This window comes from Myotis myotis, unplaced genomic scaffold, assembly GCF_014108235.1.
Source record: "Myotis myotis isolate mMyoMyo1 unplaced genomic scaffold, mMyoMyo1.p scaffold_m19_p_2, whole genome shotgun sequence".
In the NCBI taxonomy this organism is placed as follows: domain Eukaryota; kingdom Metazoa; phylum Chordata; class Mammalia; order Chiroptera; family Vespertilionidae; genus Myotis; species Myotis myotis.
The window spans coordinates 190207781-190235003 of NW_023416324.1; the positions used below are offsets into that span (position 1 = coordinate 190207781).

At 34.4% G+C, this 27223-nt stretch overlaps 1 protein-coding gene across 1 annotated transcript in view; it reads left to right on the top strand.

Moving 5' to 3' along the window:
• Positions 1–22661, top strand: part of SI (sucrase-isomaltase) — an 84017-nt gene extending 61356 nt beyond the window's left edge. The window contains exons 35-47 of the mRNA XM_036351045.1: positions 1498–1582; positions 2455–2593; positions 5318–5451; positions 6405–6439; positions 6527–6643; positions 8560–8708; positions 11181–11265; positions 11350–11406; positions 12824–12948; positions 15529–15617; positions 18780–18829; positions 19079–19246; positions 22593–22661. Of these exons, the coding sequence (XP_036206938.1) occupies positions 1498–1582; positions 2455–2593; positions 5318–5451; positions 6405–6439; positions 6527–6643; positions 8560–8708; positions 11181–11265; positions 11350–11406; positions 12824–12948; positions 15529–15617; positions 18780–18829; positions 19079–19246; positions 22593–22661 (1302 nt within the window). The remainder of the gene's footprint in view (positions 1–1497; positions 1583–2454; positions 2594–5317; positions 5452–6404; positions 6440–6526; positions 6644–8559; positions 8709–11180; positions 11266–11349; positions 11407–12823; positions 12949–15528; positions 15618–18779; positions 18830–19078; positions 19247–22592) is intronic.
• The last annotated feature ends 4562 nt before the right edge of the window (positions 22662–27223 follow it).

Sequence of the window (27223 nt, forward strand, 5' to 3'; positions counted from 1 at the left end):
ATTGCTTTTTTTAAATTAGTGATAAATGCAGATTTATTTCATGTATAAAGTTATGCACTATAAGGGATTCCAATTAAAATATCTCCAAGAAAGATATCTTGATCCAGAAAATATAATATTTTCTTCAGATGGAATAATAACCTTTAAATGGTAGCTAATATATATATTTATATATAGATTAGGGACCTGGTGCACAAAATTCATGCAGGGGGGGGGGTCCCTCAGCCTGACCTGCACCCTCTCCAATCTGGAAACCTTCAGGGGAGCCCTCTCCAATCTGGGAGTTTCTGTCTGTCTTTGAAATCATATGAGTGAATTGTCTGAGACCCCAACCCAGTTTGGTTTGGTGCTCACAGAATAATAGTGGTCTTTTTTTTCTTTGCTTCATTGCTGGAGATTTCCTAGAAGTTTTAGGGTATCTTCCTTTTAATTTTTCCTAGACACTCTGATTTTACTTCTGTCTCTCACCTTTGCTTTCCCTCCATCCCTCACCCACAACAGTAACTTGCTTAGGGCTCAGTAACTCTCCAGTGTCTAGGAGATCCAGCAATGCGTCTGCTGCCAGAACTATGATTCCCAGCTTTCCTGGTGCTCCCCGTGCTCTGGGCTTCTGCTTCCGGTCCAGGGGCTGCCACCAGAACTATGATTCCCATAATTCCTGGTGCTCCCCGCGCTCTTGGTTTCCACTTCCTGTCCAGGGGCAGCAGAAACAAAAGGACTGGGAATTTCAGCTGCCCCAAGGCTGGGCTGACAGGACCGGACACTCTAGTGGCATCCACGGGACCCCGGCTGCTCGGTGCCAGTGTGTGCATGTGCTGCCCACAGGCTCGGAGCAGGCGGGGTCCTGGGGATGCCTGCCCCACCCCACCCCCAGCTGCTCCGCGCCTGTGTATGTGCGCACTGCCCACAGGCCCGCCGTCTTTGTTGGGTTAATTTGCATGCTCACTCCTGATTGGCTGTAGGTGTCGTGGAGTGATGATCATCAACCTACATATTTGTCTATTATTAGTATAGATGACGGTCCCTTTATATGTGGGTACTGGGATCCTTAAATGTGTGCTCAGATACTCTCTGAAGTTTTTTGTAATTATAAGCTAAATCGTATGATTTTAAACTTCACAAACCTTTGTGTGTGTTTTTAAAGGAATTGATCCAAGGCATGAGTGTTCAAGAGAGTACATAGAAGAATATACACTATTATAATATAACTTTATTCTAGAAAACAGAAAAAAAATCACTTTTATGTACATATTATATCCACACAAAAAATTAGACATTTTAAGTTTGTCAAAAGTAGGCAATGAATTGTAAAACAGAAACACTGAGCTAACCTAATGTCTTTAGTATCATTAAAATGTCTTATTTTTTGCTTTTTAGAAGTGATTAAATGCCATTACTCAAATATGCTACTTTAACTTACTGGCCCTCTGAATTAGTTCTTTTAAGAATACAATTTCCAAATTTGTTTTCTGTTTACTTTTCTTCCTTTTTTTAAAGGATATGAATGAACCATCAAGTTTTATACATGGGTCAACTACTTCATGCAGAAATAAAGAGCTGAATTATCCACCTTATATGCCAGGTACAATATTGTTGCTTTGACTTTAATGTAATGTTATTATTAATTTATTTACTAGATTTATGTAATTTTTTATTGGGGAACAGGATCCACATCCCCAATTCTCACTACCCATCTGCACACTGTACCACACTTCAATCCATTGCCAATATTATCTAATACTATTTTGGGAAGAAAAACGTTTTACTATAAGAACACATTTCTAAAGTGTTTAAAATTATTGCTTTAGTTTTCATAAGACTTTTCCTTGATTTAGAAATTCTCAATATTCTTTCTAATAGAAAATAGAAAGTTTTTATACAAATTTTTTAAAAAAATGTTTCTTTACTGGGGGGGAAATGATAAAATAGAAACACTTTTTTGGGGGGAGGGAAAGGTCCAGTGTTTTGGTGTTCATCCTACTTTTATATGGACAGTAAACTTCATAAACTGTTAACATAAAGTGATGGCAAAACTCTGGGGAAAAAAGAGCATCTTAAACCGAGAAAAAGTGGGCCAAAAGCCAGTGTTGGTTCTTAACCCCTGGATTTGCATTTTTAAAGCCTATTTAATCAGTATTTCTCATCTAAATGATTAAATATAATAGACATTTAGGAGTACATTAATTTTTCTGGTTTTTATTTTGTTACTGACTATAGTAACAATTTTCACATTTTTTTCAATCACAATGGTAACTACAATCAATTACAATTATAGACTGTTTTTTACATTTGTCATAACATTGGCAGCATGTACAAATGGTTAAAATCAATAATATTTAAAGCAAAATGTAATGTTTTTTCCAAAAGAATATACAGTTGCCTTTTACGCATTTTAATATAAGGCACCTTATAAGGTATTAGTATTTTTTTCACTGTTTTTTTTTTCTTCTCTAGAACTCACAAAAAGACATGAGGGATTGCATTTCAGAACCATGTGTATGGAAACCGAGCAGATCCTTAGTGATGGATCATCAGTTTTGCATTACAATGTCCACAATCTATATGGATGGTCACAAATGAAACCTACTTACGAGTAAGCCGCATTCATGATTATCCTTTCTGACTCTGACGTCGTTGAGATATGAGATTGAATGTTACTTATTCTGAGAATCCTTCTTTGCTGTCCTTATGTTGTAGCACTTTTCTTTCCAAAGTTCTCTGTAACTTACTTGGTCCTTCATGACACTTAGAGAGTAACTGTTTTTCCTTTCTCCCTCTTTCTCCTTCTCTCTCTCTCTCTCTCTCTCTCTCTCTCTCTCTCTCTCTCTCTCTCATTTCCACCATTGCTTTAAATTTTACCCCATTTTCAAAAGAATGCTAAAGTATCTGACTTTGTTCTCCACAATGTACTCATCTTATAGCAGCACAACACCTAAAACATAGTAGGTGCTCAACAAATGGTTCTGAATGAATGAATAAATAATATATAATCTGATATCATTAATTAAGACCTTAAGGCTTGGATAAATATGTTATTTAAATCCATGATCAGCAAATAAGAGTATGTGTGAATGACCTGGAGCTTCTCAAACTTTAATATCCATGTGAAAAAAACTCTTCTGTGAGGCCAAAGATAATGGAACACAGGCCATTCTTTGAGTATCAAGTCTTTATTGGCACTGTCCAATAAAACTTTCTACAATGATAGAAATGTTCAATAATTTTGGATTGTCTAATATGCAGCTACTAACTATATATTGCTGTTGACCACTGTGCTTAGTGTTACTCAGGAATGGGATTTTAAATTTTATTTAATTGAATAAATCTAGGTTTATTAAATAGTCCATGTGGCTAGTGGCCACCATATGACACAACGCAGCTCTAGAACATTGCATCTTGATTACACATTGTAATTGCCTGGATATTTTTAGTAAATTCTAATTTAATTGGTGTATAGTATATAGCCTAAGAGTCTTAGGTTCTAAAAATTCATCAGGTGATTCTAATTTCAGTCCAGGATTGAAAATCACTGCTCTAGTATATAAATGAAGTAGGTAAAAAATGAGAATCATTTGGGATTAAAGAATATGTGTAATATTTCCTCACTTAGTGAAACATGCTTATCCTCTTTCCAGCATGGAACTATTTTTCAACATAGAATATGTGAATTATTTGAGATATTACATGAATGAATGTCTACAGATTTGTTAACCAAATCCAAATGTAGGGTCACTAAGATCATATACAAAGACTAGGATATGACATTCTTAAGACTAAACAAACTGGTTTTAACAATGCCTTTTTTTGAGAAAAGCATTTTTTTTTAAATTAACCATGCTGGAATATAATAAAGAAACACAATTGGAGCTCCAGTGGCGCAATTGGTTAGCGCGCGGTACTTATACAGAAACACAATTATCCTCAGCTAACCTTACTTTACCATAAAAATATACATATTAAAAAGAACAAAAATATTGAGAATTGACCATCTTGCTGGCAAAACTTATGCATTTTAAGATGAAAATATGTAATTTAAGGGAAATTGAAAGAAATATTTTTCTTCAGAGGGCAGGCAATTGAACTTCTGGAGCACATGACAGAATCTACCATGGTTCCTGACACATTGTGGAAAGCTTAGTAAATTTAAATGAATCTATTATTATCCCACTACAACTATCAAAGTTGTATGAATAAAATCAAGGCAACCATAGGTAAAAATTTAAAAAGGTACTTGGGGATGTTTAAGGTCCATTTTAACTAATAAAAAATGTTATGGGGAAGATATCAGTACTATCTTCTGAAGAACAACCTTTAATATAAAGTCATAAAACATGTCTTTAATAGTTTTAATTTTGCTCTAGTACATTCTCAAGGACTCATGGAAGAAGCTCTATATATAAACAAATCAGTACAAACACTGTGGCCCATGCGATAGCAAATAAATGATTAGATGCTGTTGAAAACATGTTAGTGAGTTGTAAAGTCTGCCTAATTAGGTATTTGAAGTATTTTCTCTGTGGTAGATCTCTAGTTCTTATGCACATACAATTTATTTTGAGTAATAGAAAATAAATATTTTCTTTCCAATTAATATAATTGTCAAATATTTTTTCTACTTTACATATTCTTATAATGTAGTAGCAGAGAGAGAGAGAGAGAGAGATGTAATAAAAAGTAATGCATTATTATTCACACTAGAATGGCAATAAGTCATTAAAATCATTCTTTAAAGAGTGAGGAGGGGATGATAAAAATGACCTTATTTGTAAATTCTATCCTCTTGACCTGGCTTTCAATAAATTCCATTCTTAAAGTATAAAAATTACTTTTATTTTTAAGATCCAGGAAAGACTTGTACTCTTTAAACTAGCCTCTAAAACAAGAGATATTATAGCAAGTATTCTCTGCAGAGTAATACAAAAATTAAGTATTAAGCCAAAAATTAGAAAGGTTTGGGCCATCAATAGTTAGAACTTTATTCAAGAGAACACATTTAAGTAGAATAAAATAAGTTTATTTTTTTAATGTTTAGTTGATTTGATAATACAAATAGTTGATTTAACTTGTGTCCATTGAATAAATAAATGCAGGCAGGCCACTCAGGTATGTCAATCTAGTAAATGTTGGAAGAAAAAAGATATCCTTCATACCCCTGAGAATTTTCTAGTATAATGAGAGAAGACTCACATATAAAGAGCTAGTTGTAATAAGAGCCAACATAAATACCACAAATCAAATTCTTTTTTGGAATGGAATGGTCAGAAGTAGAAATATTTGTAGAAAATACCTAATGTAAATCCTTCTTCACTTTTATTAGTGCGTTGCAGAAGGCAACTGGCAAGAGAGGAATGGTTATATCTCGTTCCACATATCCTACTGCTGGACGATGGGGGGGACACTGGCTTGGAGACAACTATGCACAATGGGACAACTTGGACAAATCAATCATCGGTATGGGAGAGTCACCATCTTTATCATCATTCTTTTGAGTTTTCTATTAAGTGTTCCCTTTTTCTGGCATTTGTTCATGTGCCTTATAAGTGCATCTCAGAAAAATGCTTTGGCATAATGTCTTCTGACAAATAGCCCCACGATAAAGTATTGGGCCCGAAAGCAGGATCTGGGGTTCTGTATAGAACCTAATGATTTCCAACTAGTTTGTTTTGAGAAAATAATTTCATCACTTTCTGTTTCAGTTTCATGGTTTGAAAGGGCAGGAGATGGGAAAAATAACAAACTAAGAATAGATATGAGTAGAAATGCTAGATTTTAGGGAATAAGAATATTTTAAGCCACATTTAGAAAGAGATTTCTGGCAATGATTGGTTAAAGAGTAAATAAGACATTGTCATTTTAAAGAGCAAAGGGATATTTTTCTGTTGGAGATCTGGTCTTAAAAATGCTTTACTATTCATTTAGGTTTCAAGGAAAACACATAATGCTTAGAAATAGTCCTTTAAAAGAAGAGTTGGGAAATCACATTTTATCAAAGTGATCATTCCTCAGAAGATTCTATTTAACAAAAATAATTCAATTTATTTCAAATGATGAGAACTCTAATTAAATAATTACAAAGATAGCCTTTTATTATAAAACATGAAATCAAGGAAATCACTATCACTTTCTTCTCACACGATAATGTGTTCATAACAACCATGTACTTTAAATATATTATCTTAAAATGTCAAGGAAGCATATCCTGTTTTATTTTGATAAATGTCCTTAACACTATAAACTTAAAAGTATGAAAATTATAAAAAGAAATGATAGAAAAGTATGTTGATAATCTAAAAAATGTTTGAATTAGAAGTTGGTATTAGAAATGGAACATATTTATAAATAAAACATATCAAAATATATATGAAACTGTAGCTTTCTAAGACATTTTTCCTAATTTTTTAAAGGTATGATGGAATTTAGTCTCTTTGGAATTTCATATGTAAGTAATTCTATTCCTTTTATCTTTATCACTTATAAATATTAAGAAACTAACTTAAAACTAATTAAATACAACAATGTATTTTAGACTGGAGCAGATATCTGTGGTTTCTTCAATAATTCAGAATATCACCTCTGCACCCGCTGGATGCAACTTGGAGCATTTTATCCATACTCAAGAAATCACAACATTGCAGGCACTAGGGTATGTAATTATTGCATTTACTCTCCTTTCTCAACCCCAAACCCACCTCCCACTAAACATATGTATTTTTAAATAAAATTCACTCTACCTCACTGATTTCCTGATGAATGCTTTGAACCTCCGTACATTTACTGAGGACTTCTAAGCACATCATTTTGAAAAAAATTCTTACTTGGGTTACTCTATACTTGTGGATTCAAGACTTGGTTAGCTGGCATACTTACTGCTGTTCTATGTAATTTTGGAGTAGCTAGGGGGGATAAATTACCTCTGGAACTTCTTCCAAACCAGAATGGAACAAAAACAAATCAGCTTCAAACTAAATAATTAGTCATGAAAGCCATCTGAAATACTAGTGTCAATGCATGAAATTGGAAGATTTAAAAGGCATATGTTAAAACCAATGAGTTGAAGAATTGAGGGAGAAAAGGAAGAGGGAAATCATGAGAATTATTTTCTGTGTGGTGACACAAGTACACTCTTCACTAAGTTGTCAGAAAGAATTTTTGAATGAGAAGGGAGACGGTACTAACGTTATGGAAAAATATGAACAATTAGAGGCAAAGTTTTGTGATATTGACTTTCAGTGAATAAGTACAGAGGAAAGATGCATTTTCAAAAGCACCTTACAGAAGGTTGTGGACAAAGCTAGACTTTAAAAGATAAGTTCTAGCCACAGTAACTGAATGGCAGAGCTCAACATGTGCTTGAAATGCGTCACTCAGAAAATTTTAGTCAGAATAGAGGAGGGGATTTATTTTAGAAAATGAAATGAAACCTATATAAGGTAGGAAAAAAGTATGCAAACATACTTTGGAAGAAATTGAAAGTTGGACAATAAAGACATAACTTGATGGGATAGGAATATTTAACAGGAAAATTTAACAACACAACTTAGAAAGTTGTACTATTAAAAAAGTAGTGTATGAAGCAATAGAAACCTGACCAAGGATTCATTTAACAAGTATTCATTAAGAGTCTACTAGTTAATACTTACAAAACGCTGCCCTACCAATTCATATAATGTAGGAAGGATAGTGATAATAGGTAATTATGTGTATATTTATACTTATTTTTCTTTATTATACACATATATTTATACATTTATATAAAATGCCATGTACAAATAAATCCATATGAAGGAAAAATGGAGTAAGTTAAAGTGATAGAGATTTATGGGGCTTCTGTTTTAGAAGGGGTATCAGGAAGTTCTCTTGGCTGAAGTCACATTAGCATTAGAGCAGAGAATTGGGTTGGGGGAGAGCAACCAATATAAATATACTAGAGGCCCGATGCACAAAATTCACTCACAAGTGGGGTTCCTAGGCCTGGCCGTCAATCAGGGCCAATCGGGGCCAGGCCGATCAGGGTCGGGCCGGAAAGGAGGTGACAGTCTTTTTACCTGGAGTGTGTATTCTAGAATAGACTTGGGCATCTTCTTTTTTTTTTTTTTTCTTGTCCAACATAAATTAGGTCTTCACTTCCTCATATATAACTAGTTCTTTAGTACCATAATTTATTTATTTCTGATGAGAACATACAATGTGCAGTGTTAACATGATGGGCTCAGCATGTCTCTATTTATTTTAGTCCATTTTTTATAGCATTTCATTTATCTCCTAGACTTTTGACCCCTACACTTTGTGTCATCATAGTTGACAATATATTTGTCACTTATTCAAATGTAAACTGTACTTTACATATGATAACTTAAACTAAATCAAGCCAGAGACTTAATGTCACTTTTCATAGTTAAATGATAATATCGTGCTGTCTGTATGAGATTTTTGTGATGTAGTATATTGCACATGACAGTGAATTAATATTCTTGTTTTTTATTCTCCAAATATGTATTTCAAAATTATGTTTTAAATAAAAATAAAAGTTTATAACTATTTCAATTTGGTTTATTTCAGAGACAAGATCCTGCTTCCTGGAATCAAACTTTTTCAGAAATGTCAAAGAATGTTCTAAATATAAGATACACTTTATTGCCATACTTCTATACACAGATGCATGAAATTCATGCTCATGGTGGCACTGTTATCCGACCGCTTTTGCATGAGTAAGTGCAAATATTTTTCCTACCACAGACAGATAGCTTCCAATTAATTTACTCAATAATATCTTTTAGTACAACATACAATATATGTTTAAAGATATGAAGCATTTTATATTCCCCTACCACCAGAACATTTTAATTTTTTTAAAAGAATACCCATTTAAAAATATGTTTGCATTGTTTTTAGAGAGAGAGAGGAAGGAAAGGATGAGAGAGAAACATTGATGACAGAGAAGGATCAATTGGCTGCCTCCTGCATGCCCCCTCCTGGGAATCAAGCCACCAACTCAGGCATGTGCCCTGACCTGAAACTGAACCAGGCGACCTCTTTGTGCATGGGACAATGCTCAACCAACTGAGCCATACTGGTCAGGGCCAATATACAATATTTTGGATTTGAAACTTTTTCATTATTATTTTAGTGTAAATTTTGGATAAACAAACATTTTCATAAATAAATCTTCTGATAGATAGACTTATATATGCCATTAAAATGAAGCAAAGTAGCTATTAAAAAGAATTATTCTTCCTAGGAATTACTATTGTATTCCAGATGTTATTATAGATTACTTATATACCTTATTACATTGAGTATTTTAAAAAAGTTTTCTACATTAAGTAATATTGTTTCTGCATTATGATTAAATTCATTGCTATTTACAGTAGTCAAGCAAATCGTACACATATCTATATATATAAAAGCCTAAGCAACTGACCGACTGGCCGACCGGCCGACAGCCCAGTAGCTATGACAGATACTGACCACCAGAGGGCAGAAGCTCAACGTAAGAGTGGAAACCACAGGCATGGAAAATGGAACAGACTGATGAATATCAGAGGGAAGTGGGGATGGAGGAGGGCAGGAAGAGATTAACCAAAGATCTTATATGCATACTAGAAGCCTGGTGCATGGATTCATGTACTGGTGGGGTCCCTCAGCCAGGCCTGTGGGGATTGGGTTGAAACTGGCACTCCAACATCCCCCGAGGGGCCCTAGATTGCAAGAGGGCACAGGCCAGGCCAAGGGACCCCACCAGTGCATGAATCTGTGCACCAGGCCTCTAGTTAATTCATAACTGAAAAAGAAGATTACAGTCCTCTTAGTAGGTGTGCTAATGGGGTACCTTAGAACAGTTTTAACATGCTCCTTAGAAAATTTATTTGGATTCACTTTTAAAGATCAAACTGATATATGGCTAAATCTTGAAATTTTATTCTAAAATTTTAGGCTATTCTATTTTTAAGACAAATATAAGCTGATTCTTATTGTAGATGTTACAAAAAACAAAATACACATTCAACAAAAATACAAAGAAACCCTTGAAATAATCATAGTATACTTAGCTACCTGTGTACCCTATATTATCAGAGTAATTGAAAAAGGCATTTTGTTATATTGTATTATTGATAAACCAATGAAAATTACACAGCATAGACAGTTACTCAAATTGAACAGTAGTAACTAAGGTAAAATTCCCAAAATAATAACATGATAAATATGCCTTAAGTTCTAATTATAAGATGAAAGATCCAGCTTTCTAAAAAAAAATTTCTTCCTAGATTCAAATTATCCTCTCTAGTTGCTTTATTAAACCACAATCCTTTCTTTATTTATTCCTGGTAACAGCTTATTAATCTCTTGACTCTTTCATTTTCACACTCCCAACTCCCTTTGTCATCTCCCTAGTAACTTCCCAGAATCAAGTATCAGCTCTGGACTTAGTTCCAATCAGAAACATTACTATTAACAATGCACACTCTTGTCCTATTGAAAACACCTGGGCCTTTGCTTCCATTTGAAATTCATGGAAGAGTAAACCCAGAAATCTGCCTTGGCATTAATCTGTTTGTAATAGAACAAAACATAACAGAAATAAAAGAACAAACCTACAAACAAAATTATACTTCCATTTTAATTAGAGGAAAATTGTGGATATTTAATAGTGTCTATTCTCAAGATTTTATTCTTTCCAGCAATTTATATCTCAAATTCAGAAATCTAGTAAAATATATAGGAACCTATAAGTACATATAAATCCCCTATCCATCGAATTCTAATTGAAATACAATAAGCAAACTCTTTAAAATTACCAAATCAACACGCTTGTCTCAAACTTTTTTCACAGGGTATTTATAATTTTGTTTTCTAGTTTGTTAATGTTCTATTTCTACTTAATATTTTGTACCTCCATGAGTTCTCTTCAAATTAAACTTCTCACACAGTGGTCTTATAAATTCAACCACAATCCTCTCCATTTTGTCAGGAGGTTTAGTCATGGTCTAGATTTACTTGTAAAGTATTGTAGCATTGCACATTGAATTCCAAGTCATAGGGTTATTTTTGCTTTTTGATAATTTGGTTTTCTTTTTAATCCACACAAGCCCACACTGCAAAATGTGATTTGAATACTTATTTAATGGTATCCAGAAGAGATAAAGTTCTTTGATTAAACTATCTATAAATATTTTGTCAAGGTTCTATAAGGAGAAGACTACCTGGGACATATTCAAGCAGTTCCTGTGGGGCCCAGCATTTATGGTTACCCCTGTATTGGAACCTGTAAGTCCTACCACATATTTTTGTTCATAAAATATTTTTCCTAATTGATATATTTTTAAATAACTATTTTTTTTTAAATTCCAGTATCAGACCGTTGTAAGAGGCTATGTCCCTAATGCTCGGTGGTTTGATTATCATACAGTAAGTAATTAAAGAATTCTGGGGAATTTACTAAACAGAAATGGGTTTAAGTTTGATCCTGATCTTTACATTAATGATGTATTTAATGAAATACACTTAAAATCAGTAAGGTATTTTTTGCTAATTAGATCTGAATCAAATGAACACATAGTGAAAGAGAATTAATTTATTCTGCCATAGTTGATTATGTAGTCATTGATTTATTTTACCAAATAAACATGGGAAGTACATATTGTACATCAAAAGGTCATTGCCCTTTATTGGCTGTGCAAAATGATGATTACAGGTAATGCAGGCCTTCCAGGAATAATGTATGTGGCAGTCAGGAATAGTTTTTGTGACCTTTCAAAAATCCGTATGTTGCCCTAGCCAGTTTGGTTCAGTGGATAGAGTGTCTGCCTGGGGACTGAAGGTTTGATTCCGGTCAAGGACCCATGCCTGGGTTGCAGGCTCCTCCCTAGTAGGGGTCTTGTAGGAAGCAGCTAATCAGTGATTCTCTCTCATCATTGATGTTTCTATCTCTCCCTCCTTCTCCCTTTCTCTCTGAAATCAATATAAATATATTTTTGAAAAATCCGTAAATTTTCTGCATGTGAGCATGACAAAAATAAGTATTTGTAAATTATTTTCAAAGCTACCATGAAACCAAGGTCTGAGAATATGCTTTAAAGAACATGATCTTCTAAGTAAATGTCTGTGTTTTTATTTTAAATCGAAAGTGTGTCATTTGATTTTATAAATATGCCCCCTCAGTTGCAATCCTATATAATAAAAGGCTAATATGCAAATTGACCAAACAGCGGAACTATGGGTCTCTGTGATATGCACTGACTACCATGGTGTAGATCAGCCGTGGGCAAACTACGGCCTGCGGGCCGGATCCGGCCTGTTTGAAATGAATAAAACCATTGAAAAAAAAGACCGTACCCTTTTATGTAATGATGTTTACTTTGAATTTATATTAGTTCACACAAACACTCCATCCATGCTTTTGTTCCGGCCCTCCAGTCCAGTTTAAGAACCCATTGTGGCCCTGGAGTCAAAAAGTTTGCCCACCCCTGGTGTAGATGCTCAATGCAGGAGCTGCCCCCTGGTGGTCAGTGCGCTCCCACTGGGGGAGCGCCTCTCAGCCAGAAGGGCTCACAGCTGGTGAGTGCAGCAGTGGTGGAAGGAGCCTCTCCTGCCTCCACGGCAGCACTAAGGATGTCCTCCTGCCAGCTTAGGCACGCTCCCTGTGGAAAGCGGGACCAAGCTGTCAGTTGGGAACCCCCCGAGGGCTCCTGGACTGTGAGAGGGCGCAGGTCAGGCTTTGAGACCACCCCCCGAGTGTACAAGTTTCGTGCACTGGGCCTCTAATATTACTAATAATTCCACTTTTTGCTGCTTTTGTTCTTCCTTCCAACCCTGTCATTTCTAGGGCCAAGATATTGGTGTCAGAGGAACGTTTAAGGATTTTGATGCTCCCTTTGATAAAATAAACCTCCATGTTCGTGGAGGTTACATCCTACCTTGTCAAGAGCCTGCTCAAAACACATTTCACAGGTAAACAAAGTGGTTACAGAACTCAGATCAAATTTTAAGATACATCAGCTAGAATTGCCAAGGATTTGGAAGGGTCTGAGATTCTACCCTAGTTCCAAGCTTACAAGTTAGCCTGCTAGTTTCATGGAGCTGAGTCAGAAGCAAAGAGCCTTTTTACTCATGGCATACCAAGAAATTTGACCTTCATGTTTGCTTCAGTTTTCCCTGTCCCCAAGTCCCATGGGGGGTGGGGGTGTGACATGAAGTGGCCTAAAAGATACTGCATATGCAGGAGGTTTGAGACACAGCTAAGGAACTCCAAGATCAAGAAAACTCAATTTTATTTTTGTTATCAACTGTAAACAAACCTGTGTATTCTTTGTTTTGAATTATTATAGTGGACAGTGATTTAAAATTTTATTAAACACTGCCCTGTCTTGCCATACTGTTTGCTTTAAAAGCATCCTTGAAAGGATAGTCTAAAGAAACACTGTCAGTGCCTCTATATGCAAGATATGCAAAAACTTGAGAGACTCATGGAAAACGGTCTGAAAACATGATATTCCCTCTTACAGTAAGAACATTTACCAAACTAATATACCGACTAAAACTTACTATCTTCTGTATGAATATGCAAAGGTGTTGACAATAAATGCCTACGTTCTTTTTTTCCTGCCTCTGACATGTGGAAAGAAATACTATGAACATGATTTTAAGTGACCCATTCTTAAACTTTAAGCAAATATTACTCAGAAGATTTCTTTGAACTTCAAGCTTTTCTTTTCCCCTTTCTCTGCCTCCTTCTTTCAGTTAAATATTCTTTGACTCACTTTAGTCAATGAAAATGTGGGTATACATTGATGATTTCACTACTCCTTCAAATGCTAAGTCTACTGCTGCCCAGAGAAGAACCACATGCGTCTCTTAGTAGCCTTGTCCCACACAAAGTTAAAAGATGATTCAGATTTTTCTGTCCATTGTCATTCATAACAGATTATCTGGCTAAGACTCTCCTCTCTTCTTTGCCCCAGAAACCCTTATTAGATCTGAATCAAATGAACACACAGTGAAAGAGAATTCAGTTATCCTGCCACAGTTGATTGTGGCATTTTCTCCCTCTCATTTGGCAATATGTCCAGACTGTGTCTTCTGTGACTGCCACAGAGTCTTTGTTTCCACTGCCTGAATTCAAACTTACACATTCAGGTTCTAGAGGCCTTAGTCCCTCTAGCTCTTCTCTTTCCACACTGCATCCACTCTCTTGCTCATCTACATGCTCACAGCCCCAGTTAGCATGAGCAGTCTCTTTCTATTTTCTGGAGCCATTTAGATCAGTTTGTATTAATATTCTACCTTGAGATCAATTAAAGATAAGAAAAATGATATTATGTGAAAAATGAGGGCTTCATGCAGGGGATGCAAGGTGTTCCTTGAAGAATCCTTTTGTTATGAGAGAAAAGAGAGGCTATTGTGTGTGTGTGTGTGTGTGTGTGTGTGTGTGTGTGTGTGTGTGTGTGTGTGTGAAGTAATTAAGATATCGGTTTAGGTATATACAGGGTTAGGTAAAAATAGGTTTAAATAGGTTTACAGTTGTGAATACACAAAACACAGAATTCATTCTTGTATTATCATTTATTTATTATTGTATTATTTTCCATATGAACAACTGTACAACTACTTTTGTCCCACCCTGTATATGGAGTAGAATGCAAGTTGTGAAATTCCGTGAATCTGTTTTTAAATATGTTGGAAAATTTTTAAACCAGAGTTTTATGTTGATTATAAGATATACTTATCTTCTACATCAGTAAATTGAATTAAAATACATGCATATATTCATGCTAAGACATGCTAATATTTGTACATGGAAAATATCAAAGTGCTATGATGGTATAAGTTTTAGATATTATGATATTTTAGGAGACTTCCATGGCAGTACAGCCTTCAATGTTGGTGATTGGAAAGGCAGATAGCTAAGCATAATTTGTCTGAGAAATCTTTCCTTACTAGTATGAGGCTGTTAAACCAACTCTCTTGTACAGTGAGCATGGAAGCAGATATTTAGTTTCCAGACTGGCCTATGTAGCCACAAGCTTGAGAAATATTATCCTCTCCAGTGATAGGACTTACAACTTGCTGGCTACCCTCCACATTCTTTTTAACAACTGCCAATGATAACTCAGTGATTTATATATGGAAAGATGAGGAAGATATAAGACATAAGAGATAAAAAATGCTATAAAATTGTTTCATGTTTAATGATCAATGACAGGATTACAGTAAGAATAAATATGTTAATAAACTTAATATGGTTTTAATTATTCTATATAAGGTCTCTTCTGATTTATTTCAGTAGGTGGACCTTTGAGACCAAAATACATGCATGGTATTTTTATTAAATATTAAAAATTTTATGGGTTATGTCATTCCCATAAACTCATAAGAAAAAGTAAATGCTTTACTTTCTTTGTCTAAAACAGTTGCATTCCCCTTAATTAATAGTCTTAGTTGTGTTCTCTTGGATATGTATATGGATGTCATATCGTAACAACACATATGCTACTCTATAAATATTGATAAAATTATATTTCTTCCTTGTAGTCGACAAAACTACATGAGGCTCATTGTTGCTGCAGATGATAATCATATGGCACAAGGATCTCTGTTTTGGGATGATGGAGAGTCTAAAAGTGAGTGGTCTATTAGTAGATAAATGTAGTTGATGACATACATATTATCATATTACTTATATGTTTCCTATTATTGTAATTTGGAAGCTTAATAAAAATCTAATAATACTATTCAAAGCTAAACTAGTGTAATAAATAGTTGAATAATTTTTTTTAAAAAAAGTGTTACAAGTATTTAAAGAACTTCTATAGTTCAACTCTATGGCAAATGTCTGGATAACTAGGAGATTTGCTTGGGCAGGGATTGTATAGCAATAATTTTTGTTCTTCTAGAAGCTATTCCAGTGATGCTCACATAATAGACATTCACTATGTATGAGGTCAACTGGACTGAAAAGCTGTGTTCCGTGTGTATGCACTATTGATGCATAAGGGTGCCTCTAAAACAGAGGTTCTCAACCTGTGGGTCACAACCCCTTTGGGGGTTGAACGACCCTTTCACAGGGGTCACCTAAGACCATCGCAAAACACATATTGAATATATAATTACATATTGTTTTTGTGATTCATCACTATGCTTTAATTATGTTCAATTTGTAACAATGAAAATACATCCTGCATATCAGATATTTACATGACGATTCATAACAGTAGCAAAATTACAGTTATGAAGTAGCAACAAAAATTATTTTATGGTTGGGGGTCACCACAACATGAGGAACTGTATTAAAGGGTCGCAGCATTAGGAAGGTTGAGAACCACTGTTCTAAAACATGAGATATTCCAGAAACAAAATTCAAGTTTGGTCCCTAGACTTTTAGCTATTTTGTATTTTTTTGTTGGTTTCTAATATTCAGTATTTTGACATGAAAAATTTAAGGGTTTCAACTTAAATCTATATTTACTCTGTGACTGTTCCTCAAGACCAAACTGAACTGCTAAACTTTCAGCAGTGTGTGCTCTTCTGACCACTGTTATCAGAATCACCTGGGTAGTTTGTAAAGCATGATGATTCTGAAGAAGGTAAAGGGGGATGAATAGTGATGGAAGGAGACTTGGGGTGGCAAACACACAATACAATATACAGATGATGTATTGCAGAACCATACACCTGAAACCTGTATAATTTTATTAACCGAGGTCGTCCCAAAAAATTCAGTTAAATAAAGAACGCAGATTATGGGGTCCATTCAAATTTCATTAATTTGGGAAAAGGCCCACGAATCTGTCTTCCAGTCAAATGTCCCCAGGGGGTCATCATACTGGTAGAGGATTAGATTTACAATGTACTAGCTCTACTAGATAGGCATTTTGAATATTCTCTTAAAAACCTTACTCATAAAACTAACATCTGTGTGGAGCTGACGTTCTCATGGGCTGCTCCCTGTAATTTAAATAAATTATGCATAGATGAGAGATTTTTCATTATAGTAAAGACATGTATCTTTCATCATTTTAAGTAAACCATAGTTAATATTCTGCAACCATAAGACATGGGAATCTATTAGCAAATAAAATATATCAGGAAGTTGATATAAGAATCATGTGAAAATAATTTTATAAAGAATCATACAGTGGTTAGCAAGATTCTTACAATAAAAAGAAAATTCTCAGTATTTTATGATTTAGAGGTTGAAGAATCAGGGAGAATCCTATTTTGTAAAAGCCCTGACCATGAACACATTAACGGAAGTTCTGCTAACCTTTATCCTATTGAAGTTTTGTTGCAGTCTTTGTTTTTCAAATACTGGAAAGTAACTGCACATAATTTAGATATTCAGGCAAGCCAAATGGTTCTGGCCAATTAAATCTACTTATTTTGTTATATTGTGTGATCTCACTACATGTGTTATAATTGAATATAAAGATTTTAAAAGTCCCCTTTAATTTCTTGAGTAAACAGCAGCAATACACAACAAATACTTAGAGCCTTTGAATTAGATCAGAATCTTCAAATAAGTTTTCTTAGTAAGCTTGCAATCTAGTTAATAGACCTCCATCTAAATAATTAAGTAATTCAGATTTCATGGAATATTATTATTTGCTGTCCTATTCTTTATTTCGAAGAAAATTAAAAAAAATAAATCAAAACAAACTTATTCTGACACTTGTATACATTAGCAATTTTCAGAGGATTACTGAATACAATGGTGGCATGTATAAGTGGGAAAGGGAATTAAACTGTAAAGCCTTTTCAATGTTATCCTAACACTTACTTGATTCTATAGCAATCATTTTGTTCTTCTAGAACATGCATCAGACTCTACTTTGACTTCCTGTCTTATGCTTGTTTGGTTTTAATTAGAAACACAGTCTTCTCAGTTGGGGAAACTGGACTTGATTCCAGACCTTGATAATGAAGATAGCCGTCAACTTAAAGATGGGTCAATTTAGGATTTTTTAGCTTTGTAATGGTGCCAAAGGAATGCACATTCAGTAGAAACTTTGAATTTTGATCCATTCCTGTGCTAGTGATAGGCTGAATGATACTCTCTTGTGATGCTGGGCAGCAGCAGAGAGGAACAGCTCCCAGGATCAAGAGGGTAAACAACTCCTACTCTGCAGTACACTCTTGCCAGCTTTTTTGGATATTGTGTTTTGTGTTTTCTGTATTCAATACATTTTAAAATGCAACAATTTATTAAAAACTGGATTCTGTGTTAGGTGATTTTGCCTAACAGTAGACTAATGTAAGTGTTCTGACTATGTTTAAGGTAAGGGGGCTAAGTGAAGATGTTCATAGGTTAGATATATTAAATGCATTTTCGGCTTACTATATTTTCAATTTCTAATGGATTTATTGGGATATAACCACATTGTAAATAAAGGGGCATCTGTAATTAATTGTTTCACTTTTGGCTATTTATTTAACTTCTCTGGAACTTCCTTTCATCTTCAGTATAGTGGGAATGATAATACATATTTCAGAACAGTGTGATAAAATACTTAGATAGTAAGCATTTGCTATACATTATAGCAATGACAGTAATTTTCAAATTAGTTTTAAATATAGCAGAATTATATTTTATATACAGACATGGAACCATTTATGGTGACTCATCCTTCACATTTTAGTGTTGCTGGGACTGTTTGAACAAGTTAAATATAATGCAATGATGATTTGAGTGCCCTTTATACTGGGAAAGTAAAGAAAAATATACTAGTATTTGCTATTCTTCTTCTTTGGAAATATAAATATATCACTTTCAATTTTCTTTACAGGCACCTATGAAAATGACCTATATTTCTTGGCACAATTTAATTTGAACAAGGTATGTATTCATTTCAGATCATTTATGTGCAATTTTGTTAAATAATATTTGAAGTTTCATATCACACTTTATAATTATTTTGTATTTAAATATTTTATATTTGGTGTTTAATACGCTTTATTTCAAATATATGAATAAACCATTTTCTGGACTCTGGAATATATTTTGGTTAAGAGATATATATTTTTTAAAGTTTAAATTGCTTCTTTTTTCAAATGAAGAATTTAAATTATTTCTTTGTCTTTGTAGACCACCTTGACAAGCACTATATTGAAAAGTGGTTACGGAAACCCGAATGAAATGAGGCTTGGATTCATCAATATATGGGGAATAGGAAATACTCTTGTTAATAAGGTTAATCTCATATATAACGGAAATAATGAGTCACTTAGATTTACTCAAGAAGCAGATAAGCAGGTAAGTGATATTAAGAACATAGTTTTTTAAATGGAGCAATTTTAAATATCTACATAGATGTATTTTATTTCTCAGCCTAAGAAACATAATTATGTGACAACTATAACCATTCTTATTCATTTATTCTTATTGAACTTCCATATCTATTTTTCTATTATCATCCTTGATAACCTGTCAGACAAGTCAATTTAATGGTATTTATTTTAAAATTGTTTTAACGTATTAAAACAAAATTATATTTTACCTTAAACCTCTAAATCATTGTCATCCATGAATGGTAAAATGCCTCAATTATTTTTTCCCCAAAATAAAATATCTTCATTTCAACTTTTAATATGTATTAAGTAAGATATATTTGAAAACTCTTGCAAAATTAATAAAATTGTTTATCAGCACTAATGAATAATTTGACATGTGTATAAAACTATAATTCATAGATGAAACAAGAATTCAACATTTTTATGTTAAAATTCCATTACTGCCAGTAATTAGCCTTCTATTTTGAACAAATAATTTCAGGCTTTTGTTTTCTTTGCAATAAATTAAGAATATGCAAGGAAACAATCTCTTAAACTCCTTCCAATCCTAAATTGTGTGAATCTATGTCTTATAAAGGTTGATTTTAAAAAACATATATTCCAGACACCAACTAACTATTGTGATTGTTTGATCTAAGTTTAAGGCTTCATCTGCACCACTGAAACTGTGTATGTGTGCACGTATCCGTTTGTTTAGAGTTGAATGGAAACAACTACCTATTACTTAACCAGTCTTTCATGTGAATTTAACTTACACAATAGTCAGTTATTTGACTGACTTCAACTTAAAGTCTAATAATTTGTGTCTTGGACGCAGTGTTAGGTCCTCATAATTTTAAAGAGTGTGAGAATTAAACATCACCTGAGGGGCCATTTTATCCAAATGAAATTGTCCTATTGTTACTGTTGTTTTGTAGTCAAGTGGGATTTTCCCTTTAACATGAAACTACCTTAATTAAAATACTTAATTTAAATAATTTTATTTATTTATATTATATAAAGTTTAGAAAATTGGAATTGTGTATACTTGATATCCTTCATTGGTAAAATAAAAATTGATATTCAAGAGCCTCACTCTAATTTTTCTTTTTTTTTTAATATTTTCTTTTTCTTTTTTTAAAAAATATATTTTATTGATTTTTTACAGAGAGGAAGGGAGAGAGATAGAGAGTTAGAAACATCGATGAGAGAGAAACATCGATCAGCTGCCTCCTGCACATCTCCTACTGGGGATGTGCCCGCAACCCAGGTACATGCCCTTGACCGGAATCGAACCTGGGACCTTTCAGTCCTCTGGCCGACGCTCTATCCACTGAGCCAAACCAGTTTCGGCTCTTTTTAAAATTTTACTGGTTTTTAAAATTCCAGTGGAAGGGAATCACTGGTTTAGTCAGTGGTCTTACATGGCAGACCAAGAAACAATCTTGAAAAGAAAAATTAATTCCCCAGGAGTAAATATTCAATACTTATCAGTCGCAATTTGAAATCAGTTTTGTTGAACTGCCTAATGTTCAACAGATAAAAAAAAGGATGGTCTGCCTTATATGTTTTCTTGCTCTTTATATACTACTATAATGGTGAAAAGTAAAGCTCATGACTTTTACTATAAAAATAAACTAAACACAGTCAGCTGAACAGTGTTAAATATTTTAGCATGTCAAGTATTATTTCAAGTTTATTTTGACCAAATTCTTGGCATAAAACATACTATTTATAATGAAAAGTTCCTTCCACTGTACTCAAGGATATTAACACAAAATTTTAAGTACTAAGAATAACATTTTTCCAATCATTACCTCAGGATTGCAAAAGAAGATGTTTTATTACCTCAGGATTGCAAAAGAAGATATTATTTTGATTAATATTGGAGCATTTCCTTCAAGAACACTTAAATAAAACAAATATTTATGAGCACCTACTATTTTCCAAACCTTTATAAATATAGGGGGAAAGAAAAGAGTAGTCAATTTCTCTCTCTGCCTGGTTTTTCTTCTCCATGGGTGTGGGAATTACATGCAAAGGATGGTTTAATTGCCATATAAATACATTTTTTAAATCATTTTCCTAGCAATAGTCATGCCTAGTTGCCTTTTGTACAAGTATTAACAGCTATGTGATGTACTTACTGCTTTTTACTTCGATATTAAAAGAACAAGGTTAGCCCTAGCCGTTTGGCTCAGAGGATAGAGCATTGGCATGGGAACCAAAGGGTCCGGGGTTTGATGCAGGTCAAGGGCAAGTACCTTGGTTACAGGCTCCTCCCCACCCCGGTTTGGTCAGGGCTTGTGCAGGAGGCAACCAGTCGATGTGTTTCTCTCACATGGATGTTTCTCTGTGTCTTTACCTCTCTCTTCCACTCTCCCTAAAAAAATCAAGGGAAAAATATCCTCAGATGAGGATTAACAACAACAACACAAAAGAGAACTAGGTTAGGCTGTGATGTAGGATGGGTCAGTTTCAAACATAAGTAGTGCATATTAAGAAAGTTATTCAACAATTACCTTTCTAAACTCTTCTACTCTAAATTGTGGGAAATAAATCCTAAGATGCTGGGCTTTGGTGAATAATAAATTTTATAAAGCCTCGAGGAGAGCATCTGGTATTCAGTAAGTACTAGGGAAAAGGTGATTCTCTTCATCCTCTCTTGCACAAGTGATGATTGAATCCAAGTTTTCTGAGCTAAGGCACAGAGTATTGGAAACAAAGCAGCAATGTTTACTGACATCATCATACAAAACTGTCACAGATGATTACTTGTGCTCAACTGCTTTATTGGTCACCTCCAAAATTAGTCCCTAAGTGGTCTATTTGAGATTCTCTCCCATGAAAAAGAGTTACACACACAAAACTGAAATAATTGGTACTAAATTAAGCATTCTAAAGCCTTTTGAGTTTAATGTCAAAGAAACTTATTCCTAATCTAAATTTTGTGTGTAGATGGCTAGATAATATTTGAGGGTAGGAAGCATAGAGATTTATGTAGTGCAAGTATGAATAACTGAATATGTAGGACTCGTGGAGAAAAAGTAAAGTGATAGAATCAATATAATTGGTTAATAGTCTTAGTTGTTCACCTTCTTTTGAGAACCATCCCACCACCCTGGGATTTATTTTCATCATCTGAATAATGGGTAAGTTGGGTGAAATTATTTCTGAAATGGTTGTGAAATCTCTGGAATAAAAGATTCATCAAAATGAAAAATAAAGTATACCTTCTTTACTTAGAATAAATTTATTTATTTATGGATAAAGTTTTTATTGAAGTAATGGTTCTGATTAAGCAATTAATTGCCATTTTTCTTTTTTAGATATTAAATATCAATATGACAGTGAATAATGTTATTCTCAATCAACCAATAGTAATCAACTGGTCCTGAAGATCATCATCCATTCCAGTTGCCAAAGGGACATTAACATCTGGATTCACATTTTACCATACTTATAAGCTTTCCTCTTCATTGGTTTCTTACATTGTGTAAAATACGATTTTCATAAGAACAATTTAAAGTTATTATACAAATTGAATACTGAAAATTGTGACAAATGAATAAATAATAATTTTGTTATATTAATGTGGCCTAGAATCAATTTTTAAACCTGCTTAATAGGATTTAAATAGTTCCATTATCCTTACTAAGTATCAGTTAAAACACCACATTTCCACCAATAACATTAGGTTATGAGATTCTTTCACATTTCAAGAGACTGACTCAGGCACTAGGCTTTATTGTTTGTAAAGGGGGATAAAATGCACAGGTAAGTCAGAGAGCATAAGAAAAAAAAAGGAAAAACAGGCAGAATCATTAGAGAATTATCACCTTTTAATAGCTTGTCACACTCTTAATCCCCTTTTTTATGACTATCTTTATACAGAAACTAACAATAGCTTTTCTTCTCCAACTTTTGCCTCTGTGCACTCATGGCTTCTATGTCCCACCTTCTCTTTAGATTTCTTGTTTTCAAATCCAAAGAAAAATGGTGTTACCTATTGTTTTGTTCATCTGTTACTATGGAAAAAAATCATCCCCAATTTTTAAAATCCAATAAAATATATTAAAAATAATAATAATAATAATAAAAAATCCAAAACAACAATTGTTTTATCTTTCATGGATTTATGAGCCTTTATCTGCTGTGTCATGTGGTGAGTCAGACGTAGGTTGGGACTGATATCTGAAGATTTCATTGGCTAGAAATTCAAGATGCCATCTTCACTTACACTTGGTGTATCACCAGTCATCCTCTAAGACTCCCTTGACAGTTGATTTTCTTGGACTTATTATGTGAAAGCTCAGAGCTCTGGAAGGCAGGAATTGATAAAATTTGTAAAAACAGTCCCTGACCAAGCCAGGTTCAAAGAGGTGAAAAAAATAGATGTTCTCCATGGAGGTATGGCAAATTAATGTCAACATCTTTGTAGACAAGCTATCAGATCTTTGAGTTTAATATTCTTTTGCTCCAGCTTTCTTTTTCTTCCTTTTGCCTCATTGTTGGTACTGAAACATCTTCATTGCTTTCCAAGTATTAATATCACTGGGATTTATATTCAAATAAATATATATATATATATATATATATATATATATATATACAGATTCCACTACTAGTAAATTAACTTGTACTTAATATATCTACCAATCATCCCACTGAATAATTTGAGGCTAAAAAAAAGTAAAACAACACAAAAATATAAAAGCACAAAGATGATTCTGTGCAAGTAAAATCTGAGCTATATAAATATTTTTTGCACATTTCTGTTTTCCTATAAATTTGACCTTCATATAGAATATGAAATTAAGCCATAGCCAATGATTTTCCTCTGATTATTAGGTTATTAAAAATGGCAATTTTTGACATAAATATAATTAGGGGTTGGTTGCTCCATAGCTTAGAAAAATAGGATTTTTAATAAGTAGAAAAAGAATTTTCTCTTTTTTTTTAATTTTGAGAAAGCCATGCTAGGTGAGAAAAAATTCAAGAATAAGGAAAGTGCAAACTCATTGGTATCATGGTCTGTGCAGGAAACAAAATAAGTTTAGTCTATCTGAAATCCTTGTTTAATTACATCAAAGTTGTGAGAACAGCTGCACACAGAGGACTCTTCCTGGAGAAAGTTTGGGTCAGTTAGGAAATGTGAGATGCATCTTTTGAGCAGTTAAAAGATTTCAGAGGAGATGGAGGAGTTTTTACCTTTTGTCATTACAATTATTATGGATGGACTAGAGCCCCGGTGCACAAAAATTTGTGCACTGGGGGGGGGGGGGAGAGGGGGGTCCCTCAGCCTGGCCTGTGCCCTCTCGCAGTCTGGGACCCCTCAGGAGATAACACCCTGCTGGCTTAGGCCTGCTCCGGGTGGAGAAGGCAGGCCCAATGCCTAGGTGCAGCCCCTGGTTGGGCTCAGAGCAGGGCGCCGCCACTCTCACACTCAGGGCAGGGCCGATGGGGAGGTTATGGCTCTACCCTGTCACACACAGAGCAGGGCCCGTGGGGGCAGGGGGGTGTTGGGGTGCCGCACCCTGTCACACACAGAGCCGCAGGGCGATCAGGGGGTTTGGGCGCTGCCCCTGTCATGCTGATCCCGGTGCAGGGGAGGCCTCTCAGCTCCGCTGATCCCAGTGCTGGGAGGCATATTACCCTTTTACTATATAGGATAGAGGCCTGGTGGATGGGTGGGGATGGGTGGCTTGCCCTGAAGGGTGTCCTGGACCAGGATGGGGGTTCCCACTGGGGTGCCTGGCCAGTCTGGGTGAGGAGCTGAGGGCTGTTTTCAAGCTCGCAGGTGACTGAAGCTCCCAACTGCTACTTTTTTTTCTTTTTTCTTTTTATTCTGGGCCTGCTTTAGCTCTGACTCCATCTCTGAGGCCTCTGCTGCTGAAAACAGGTATCTGTTTTGTTTGGGTTCTATAATCGAAACAATGTATAACTCCAGCTCTGAGATCCCAGCTGGCAGAAAGCAGGTTTCTGGGGTTTTGTTTAGCTTCTATATTTATTACAATGTTTCAAACTGCAGGCTCAGAGGCCATCAAGGCGGGAGGGGAACGTTGGTGTCCTCCGTCACTGAAGCAAGCAAGCCTCATGTTAGTTTCAAGCTGCCTGGCTGCCGGCCACCATCCTGGCTGGCAGTTAATTTGCATATCTTGCTGATTAGCCAATGGGAAGGGTAGCAGTCGTACGCCAATTACCATGTTTCTCTTTTATTAGATAGGATATGTCAAAATTGATAAGGGTGCCTAACATTAGAGAAAACATAACGTTATATGATTTGCCCATAATGTTTTATTTTTCAAGATACAACTCTTCAATTCCAGAGTTGAAGTTGACAAACTAATCAATAAACAAATCCTCTCTCAGTCTCTCTTGAGAGCAAGTAGATTATTTTATAGTGACAGAGTACAACAGTTGGCAGTTGCTCATTTACCTGGTTTTCCTTATTTTCATATCTTACAAAATGTCTTTTCTCTTTCTTAAACTTTAAGTATTTTTTTCCTTACATTATCTTTTGAGTTGTAGGACTTTCAATTCCAAGACCAAAGGATTAACTATTTGATTGAAAGGCTTATAATTTCAAGTCATACATAAAATGTCAAGTTTAAAATGGAACAAACGTATATCCAGCTGTCCAAACAATTTTCAGAATTTCTGAAAGATCTAGGAATATACAATAAGTTATATGAATAAGAAGCAGAAGAATAAAAATTTTATAAAAGAACACACTTCAATTTTGAAAATTTGTTGAACCTTTCTCCTATGACATGTTATTTATATGTTCTTTAATATCACCTCTTTGACACAACTTTCTGTTAACTATAGATATGAATATTGGTTTACTCTTTATATGAAATTAACATATGTGGAGACCACAAACATCATTTTACCTTAAACATGAGACTGAAACTGGAAATGAAAACACATAGTCCTATACTTTGTGCTTATCAACCAGTATCTCATTTCTTAATAAAAAGTTTGGAAAAATTATAACTCAGGTGAAATTTATACTTGAAATATGTGAATATGATCTATTATGCAAAAAAATAATCTCAATAACAGTAAATAATTATTTGGAAAAGATTATAAGTATTACAATAATGATTTGGAAAAATAAGATTAGCACTTACCATATATTTACCCTTAAATTTCAGTTGATGTATTTAAGCAAAATGTGAAACACTATCAATATATAGAGATTATAATAAGGAAAATCCTGAGAATTTGGAATTAAGATTGTTTCTAAAATTAGCATACTTTCACAGACCTTTATTTCTCAACCTCCTAACTCTTCTCCGAGCCTTAACATACTTTAGCTTCACAGTCAGCAAATGCCAAGATCTTCAACTCCTTCTACAAATGCCCCAAGCAAAACGTTTTCTTTTCCTCAGTTGAAGCCTGGCTAATGGCTGATGCCACTATTTCTCTGGCCGTTTATTATTTCAAACTTCAACAACTTTAAGCTCCAGACCAGATCTTTACTGAACTCTATCTTTTTCAGTAGTTCCTTGGACATCTCACACACACGTCCAATATGACTTTTCAAAACTGCGCTCCTGAGGCTACTGAGCTCCCCCTCCTCAAGGCCACTTTAATTGCCAAACTAGCTCTTCATCTAGTCCTTTATATTTCAGAATATGACCCCACTATTCATCTAATACTTCGTACCAAATTTTTGGTTCTTATCTTTGACAGTGGTTTCTCCTTTATACCTAAGATCTAATGTGTCAATTCTAGGTCTTAAATCTTTTTTTTTTCTGCTTTTCACCCCTCCTGCTACCATCATAGTACAAGCCATTGTGTGGGTCATAGGAAGCACCACCAAAACCCATTACTTAGTCTCCCACAATTTCCTCAATTCCTCTATTCTCTTTTAAGAAGTTAGTGTCTGTTTGTTTGTTTATTTGTTTGTTTTTAAATAAGAACCCAGGCCTAGCCGGTTTGAGTGTCAGCC